The sequence below is a fragment of the Echinops telfairi genome, unplaced genomic scaffold, assembly GCF_000313985.2.
Source record: "Echinops telfairi isolate 266 unplaced genomic scaffold, ASM31398v2 ScPeMD7_1;HRSCAF=3_0, whole genome shotgun sequence".
NCBI lineage: Eukaryota > Metazoa > Chordata > Mammalia > Afrosoricida > Tenrecidae > Echinops > Echinops telfairi.
This window is the reverse complement of record NW_022103896.1, coordinates 2361561-2369058: the sequence shown is the minus strand read 5'-3', so window position 1 is coordinate 2369058 and position 7498 is coordinate 2361561. Positions and strand designations below refer to the sequence as shown.

At 57.7% G+C, this 7498-nt stretch overlaps 1 protein-coding gene across 1 annotated transcript in view; it reads left to right on the top strand.

Annotated features, from left to right (window-relative positions):
* DENND3 (DENN domain containing 3) overlaps positions 1 to 7498 on the top strand; it is a 98393-nt gene that overhangs the window by 59545 nt on the left and 31350 nt on the right. Inside the window, exons 2-3 of the mRNA XM_004697637.2 lie at positions 3884 to 4306; positions 5114 to 5229. Of these exons, the coding sequence (XP_004697694.1) occupies positions 3884 to 4306; positions 5114 to 5229 (539 nt within the window). The remainder of the gene's footprint in view (positions 1 to 3883; positions 4307 to 5113; positions 5230 to 7498) is intronic.

The following is a 7498-nucleotide window of genomic DNA, read 5'->3' as shown; positions in this document are numbered from 1 at the left end:
ACTGCGAGCGACCAGGGCGCCCCTGCCCCTTCCGGGAGCCGTGGTGGCACCAGTTGGCGGCGTACGGAGCGGTTCACCTGGTGACGGGAAGCGCTCACCTGCAGGTCCGGCATGTTGCCTCCAGGCGCCCGGATGTGGGGTAGGGGGATGCGGTTCGCTCCTGAAATAGTTTTACTCGCCACGACGGTGGCAGTGGTGTTGTAGGGCCGCGTGACGGGTTTGGTTAGGGCGCACCTTTCAGTCTGCCTGCGGCGACTTTTGCAAGAACACCGGGCACCTTTCTTCCCGCGGAGGGTGCCCTTTCCCTCTCTGTCTTCATCTCTGCTCCCTAGCGCCCAAGTCACACCCCTTGGAAAACAGCAGGCCCTTGCTTTCTGCCCCTAGTCAGAGGCCTCTGCCCACCCCTCACCTCCTGGCCCGCCCCCTTGTTCTGCCTTTTCCGCGGTTAATGAGTCATCCAGTGCCTTAGTTCTTGGGGCGAACCGGGGCTCCGTCCAGATGGCAGCAGTGTGACCCGCCCAGGAGGTGTGGGAGCCCTGTCTGTCCAGGAAAACGTGGGCTTGGCGGGAGGGGACACTGCCACCATTATAGGAGAGGCAGTGTGACTTCACGTCCAGGTTCCTCCATGACACAGCCCTTCTCTCATTGACCGTCAGGGAGTGAGTGTCCCTGGGACACAGCCATCGGCTGGGCTGCTCACCCAGGTCAGCGGCAGAGGAGGCAGGCTGCACCCACAAATATATCTGGCTTCAGGCCCCTGGGTCAGCAGCCCCACTCTGCCATGTAGGGTGACTGGGAACGGGGCAGACTCCTTTGTGTGTTTTTAATGTGGCCATGGGTTTGCACTGCCCCTTCCTCCTGCCCACTCCCCACAGTTCCAGTGCATCTCTGTGGATGACCCCTTCTTCTCCGACCCTCAGCCACCTCCCGGCCTCCTCACTAAACCAGGGCGTCCCGGAACAGGAAAAGGCCTGGTTTCAGTTTCTGGCCTTTTAGGGCGATTACAACATGTGGGTTCGTCACCTCTGTCTGAGGCATCTTTGAAGAGAGGATAGACCAACGGAAACCTTAGCCCGTTTCTTGGTTCCACAAGATGGGCCGGGCCTTCCCACAGCTCAGGGGAGCGTGGAGCCAGCTAGCTCAACCGAGTTCTCCCTTTAGCCTCCTGATTCTCCATGCGGGCAGGAAAGGGCTTGGCATGGGGGTAGCAAGATTAACCCCACAGGATTTTATTTAGCGAGCTGTATTTTTTTTTCATAACAGCCTAAATGAATTCCCAAGGCGTTGAAAAGAATTTTATTATATGAGAACAAACGCCCTCCAAACCCTATCCTTTTGTGGTTCAGGCACTGGTGATGTATGGAATGAAAAGTAGCCACCTGACAGTTCGGATGGCAGAGGGCCACTGTGAGTTGAAATCGGCTCCTTGGCTGAGATTTGAGTTTAGGGCCCTAAGCCCAAACAAAACTTTCTGGTTTATTTCTTAGATAAGATGGAGCTTATTTTTGTTGACAAAGTTCTTTAATCCCACAATCTACTCTGTTATGAATAGAAACGTGTCCCCCACCCCCGGAAAAAAAAAAGGGTATGAGGGGGCTTCAGAAAGTTCTTGGAAAAGTGAATTAAAAGTAAATGGCTTGAACACTCCTGGGCAGTCACTCTCCCCAGCTCTGTCCAGCTGACGTGAGGGAGCACAGGGCTCTACCCATGATAAACAGTCCTTGTCCACAGCATCGGAGATTACAGGCGCCTTAGGCCTGGACCTGCACATTCCAGCAGCTCCTCAGAGTCCCGTGGATGGGGCCTGAGAGGCTAACCAAACAGGAAACACCCTCGAATACACCCCACGAGAATCGCAGTTTGACTTAGACTTGTTTTCTACCTCTCCTGTGCAGAATTCCAGACATCTCCGTTTAGAGGTGATCTCAGATTTGCATCTATATTCCAAGGATTGAGGAGGGAGCTCACTTCCTCTCTGGCAGGTGTAGACATTTTTAATAGCGTGAGTTGAGACTGCATGAAGAACAGGAACATTTTAATCCCCAGGCTCCATGCCATCACTTAGAGCTGTGTTGAACTTGTGGAGTTTTTTAAGAGCTAGATTAGTGTTTTTTCAATTTTATCTTTTAAACTCCATTTCCCCCTGACCTTGTTGAAGTCCCTTCCTATTTAAAAATAAAGATTCCGTTTGAAATTTTTTAAAAAAGAAGAAAAGTAATGGAATTTTTTTACCTACTTTTTTGAGGTCTCCTGGTGTTTACTTGTCCCTTGTCAGGCATGGCTTTGAACTGTGCAGGTTCCCCCCCCAATAAATACAGACTATGTTAAATTTACGGTATTGATAAATCTAGTGCAGTCCTATAAATGTATTTTCTCTTCTTAATGATTTTCCCAATCAGATCTTCTTGCCTCTTGCTTTATTGGACAAGTACTGTGTGTAGTACAGATAACATGGAAACCATGTGTTAATCAGTTGCTATGTGATTCGCAAGGCTTTCTGGTCAACAGAAGACTATTAGTGACGTGTTTGGGGAGAGGAGATTTACCTGGGAATTTTTACCCCTAACCCCTACGTTGTTCAGTGGTGTGGTCGCCCTAGCCCTGGTGCCGGGGAATATGACCCTGGGTGGAAACAGGGCCTGTGACTGTGTGGTCAGTGGAAGTTCTGGAGCAGAGCGGGTCCCCATCTGCCCAGTGGTGCCCTTGTGACACAGGGGAGGAGACACAGACGGGAAGATGGCCTTGGGAAGGGGTAGCTGCAAGCCTGGGAATGCTGGGGACCACTGGAACCTGGGAAAAGTGCAGGGCAGACTTGTCCACAAGTGCCCCCTAAGACTCCCTTCTGAAAGGTCACAGCTGTTGAGACTCCCATGAGACAGCTGTGTTTTGCACACTCATCTCCCTCAGCCGCACCCCCTCCCACCCCTGGAAGAAGATTATTTTCTAAATGTGTTGTGGTGGTTTGGTTGAAGGCGTTGGCTTGGTTCCAGTAGGCCAGCGGGCTGTTGGGAGCCTTGTTGGTTGAGGTTTGGGGTAGGCTGTGGCATGACGCAGGGAGCATACTGGAGGCCAGGTGGGGACGCACTGGGCTGCCATCCTCCAAGCCAGCAGTTGGGAGCCACCAGCCGTTCCATGGGAGAAAGATGAGCAGAGTCAGGGCCTCGGCCTCCACGGGGCCATTCTACCTTGTCCTGGAGGTCGCTGCACGCCCAACTCAATGGCAGCAAGGGAGGGAGTGACAGCATGCACGTCCCTAGAGGGTGATGCAGGGGTGCTGGGGGGCGGGTGGGTGGTTTGGAAAACAAAGGTTCTGTGTCTCCATTATTCCCGGCACCCGCCATCTGGAGGGACCCTGAGAGGGATGAGGTGCACTCCCTCCTCTCATACTGCCCCCACCGGAACAAATGGTTGTCCGCGCCCGGGCGGAGAGGTGGGGTTGAGAGCTCAGGTGACTCCCCGGACTTGGGGCTAACAGCCGGCTGGGGTCTAGGACTGCGGGAACAAGCCCCTCGAGTGGGGTCCTCAGGACGGCACCACTGTCTGTCTCGGTTATGGAGGCTGCCAGCCGGAGGGGAGACCAGGGTGTCTGCCAGGTTGGGGGCGCTGAGGGAGAGTCTCTCGGAGGGAGTGGGTTTCTCTTAGGGGAGGCCATCTCTGAGGGTCTGCTTTCTCCGGGAGTGTGCCTGACTCTGGCATCTCCCGGCATTCCTTGGCATGGGCAGGGCTGGAGGACCCAGGAAGCCAGGCACCCAGGGGCCCGGCCGTGCCCCCCCACCCCCACGGGGACGCTGTGGTGGACCCAGGCGAAACTGCTCACACAACCTCGCAAGGACACGGCGGCCGGTGCCCACTGAGCTAACTGGTCCCCCGCCCCTGTGTGCAGTATCACACGGCCTCCTGACCCTGGGACCCAGCCCACCCCAGGCGACTGCAGGGCAGGACTCCTCACCCCACTCCCCCACCCCCGCCTCGGTGGTCCCTGTGGGCAGCCGAGCCCGCCACACTGACCCCAGTGTCTGCCTTGTCCAGGTGGTCCAGAAGAAAGGCGGGGACACGCTGGGCCTTGACCCTGAGGTCCTGTCGGTGTTCGTGCCTCCCTTTGTCAGCCACGAGGAGGGCCCGGTGCCCAGTGCCAACAGCGGGGCCCTGGGGAAAAATCGAAGGCGCTCCTTCAGGAAGAAGAGGGACCTGCCCAAGCCCGAGCCCTGGCGGGCCCTCCCGGGGTCCCCCAAGGTTCCCGAGCCCGAGGAGGTCAGCATCCCCAACGACGTGGACCTGCTGGCCCTGCGGCAGCTCTGCTTCCCAGGTAGGTGGCCCCCTGGTGGCCCACTGCGGGACTTGTTCCTTCCTGACGTGGAGCCCCGCGTGGGCCGTGGCTGTGCCGTGGCCTACCACCTGCAGGGTCGGCGGTTTGAAACCACCAGCAGCTCCGAGGTAGAAGGACCGTCTCAGGAGCCCACGGGGTGGCTGTGGGTCCCTCTACGGGTGCTGTGGGTGCTGTGGGTCGTGGCGACTCCCTGGCAGCGAGGCTGGTTTTGGTGGCTGTGTCTGAAATCGTCCTTGGGGCGCGAGGGCCCAGACGGCACTTGTTTCTTTTGAATGACTTCTGGGCAGTGTTGCTGGTACATCACTCTCAGAGGACACCGGCTCTCCCTTCATCAGTTCAGACTTGCGGGCCCCGTGCACATCCGTTGGTCTGTCTGGCCTTCTCTCAGGCCATTTGGGTCCAGCTAGCCTTCTGAGCTTGGGTTTGGGGAAAATGCTGTCCTTGGGCTTGTGTGTGTGTGTGTGTGTGTGTGTGTGTGTGTGTTTGCCCCTCAGTGGTGTTTTGTTGGTGGTGTAGGCCAAACTCCTGTTTGGCAGCAGGGTGGACCCTGGGGTTGGGTTGAGGGGTCTGAGGGCCACAGGCTGGGGGCTCCACCAGTCGGGTTGTGGGAGGCAGCCCCCGGCCACACCAAGGGAACCAGCATGTCTCAGCCATGGCCATCCTGAGAGGGAGGGGGGCAGCTGCGCTTCGTGCCCCGAGGACAGTTGACTGTGGATAGCCTGGGCCTGAGGGGGGTGGGGGGGGCCTGCTGATGGCCGTGACCAGATGCCCTCTGTCTGTCCCCAGGAGGCATGTGTGTGGCCCCTGAGCCAAAGGAGGACTGTATCCACTTCCTAGTCCTGACGGACGTCTGCGGGAACAGGACGTACGGTGTGGTTGCCCAGTACTATCGGCCCCTGCACGTAAGTGCCTCCCCCCACTCCCTTTGAGATCTTGGCTGAGCGCTTACCGTGCAGAGAGACATGGAAGATGAGCTCTGTCCTGCCCATAATGTCCAGATGTGCGGTTGAATGTCGTTTGTGGTGTTCACAGCTGTCAGCCCAGCTTGTCTGAGATGTTTTCATGAGCACCTGGTGGTGGGGGTGGTGTCTGTCAGCAGTGACTCCCCTCCTGGCCCTGCTGTCCCCGGCACCCAGGAGCCCGCCTTCTGTCTGGCTTGCTCCTTCTGAGTGGAATCTCGCGGGGTGCGGTCCTCTGTGCCTGGCACCCATCTCTCCGCATGTGCCATCTCCAGGCCCTCCCTTGCCCCGTGTGTCAGCAGGTCATTCCCGACCGCACAGTGTCCCAGGGTGTGGGTTGGTCACCTGTTGATGGCGGTCACATGGGTTGCTTTGGAGGAGAGCGCTGGGGCTGAGCTCAGTCTTTGCTTCAGCTTGTCGGACTGCAGTTTGGGTGGGAGCTGGCCGGCCACGCTGGTCAGCCGTCTGTGCACATTCTTTGTTTCCTGACGTGGGCAGCAATCCCGCCGTGTTGCAGCACGTGCTCCCGCTTCCTCTGGCCTCTGGCCTTCTGAGCAGACGCCGCCCTTTCTGGTCCCGCGGGCTGGCTTGTTCGGAGGCCGTGCTGACTGTGGTTTGGATGAAAGATGACCTCCAGGCGTGGATCAAGGGCCACGTTTGAAGGGTGTCTGAGGGGCATGGTCTTGGGGCTTCTGCCAGCCTCTCAGCAGAACAGTAAATCTGGTTGGCTTTACGGCTTGAAGTTTCGTTTTCTTTTTCCTCCCATTTCGACCCCCATGAGAGCTGTTGGTGGTGGTGGGTGCGCACCATCTAGTTCTGGGCTCAGACAGGTGCAGGCGGTGGTTCGGGTGCTCAGTGTGGTCACTCATCCTGGGGTCTCTAATTTTCCCGACTCATTTAATTTCCCTTGCTCTGGACGGGATGAGACCATACGCGGTGCCGTAGCCGGCACTGAGCAGCTTGAAGACCCAGTTTTCAGACTCACCGAAGTAGGAGGTAGGACGAGGTGGTCTCGGTGGGCTATGTGATGCCAGCTGGCCTTGGTTTCCCCGAGTTTCCAGAGCTCGGCCCTCGTGTGCTGTGCTGTGTGTCTGGGCACACTGCCCGCCGTGGTCTCTGCCGGGGCCTCCACGTGCCTGCCAGGTGTGTCTCCTGCACCCCCTGCCCCTGTTGGCTCACCCACCTCTCTGTGCATGCACTTGTAAGCTATTGCAGGATCGCGTGGGTGAGGATGCTCCACGCTGCTGCCCTTTGCTCACCTTCCAGAGTCTTCCTTTGTGGGGGTTGTGGGGTTAGGTTGTGAGTGGTGACTCTCTGCTCACACGCTGGCCGGGCAGGAATGTTTTCGGGCAGGGCCTCGGTGTGTGTCGCCTGGCCTTTGAGGAGTGTGTCAGGGCAACAAGGACAGCTCACCATCGGTGACACGGAAGCCCAGAGGGGTCACATCTGTGATTCTCTGGGTTTCTAGAGGGTTCCAGCAGACCAAATGCCTGCAGGGCCGCCTGGAGGGAAGGCAGGCTGGTCCCCGCTGTGGGGTCCCTGCCTTAGCTGAGAAGGAGCCGCCTGGCAGGGTGTCCTGCCCTGTCTCCAGGGAAAGGTGCCTCGGTGACACAGTGGATTGAGCACCGGCCTGCTATCCGGAAGGTTGGTGGTTCCAACCCACCAGCCGCTCTGCAGGAGAAAGACGAGGCCATCTGCTTCTGCAGAGAGGACAGCTTGGCAAACCATGTGGGGAAGCTGTGCCCATCCTACAGGGTCGGCGTGAGTCAGGATCAGCTCGAGGGCAGTGGGTTTGGTCTTGGGCTTAGGGAACCTTAGGGAATGGAAGGGTTTTTTTGCTTTGGTAGAATTCTGCCTGCACAGAATACTTTTATCTCAGCGTCGGGAGGTGTCACGGATTGAATTTTGACTCCCAACAAAGTCTGTGTTATAAACCCCACCTCTTTTATGGGGAGATAAGGGGCCCTGGGGCGCAGTGATGATGCACTGGGCTGCTAACTTCAAGGTTGGCGGTTTGAAACCATCAGCTACTCCGAGGGAGAAAGACGGGCTTTCCACTCCCGTAAAGAGTGACTGTCTCAGAAACCCACAGGGGCAGCTCCACCCTGTCCCACAGGATACTGGGAAGTGGCATCCACTCGATGGCAGGGGCTTTGGCTGGGGAGGCTCAGCAGCTTGCAAACTGACAGCAGTCTGGGAAGCCCCACGGGCC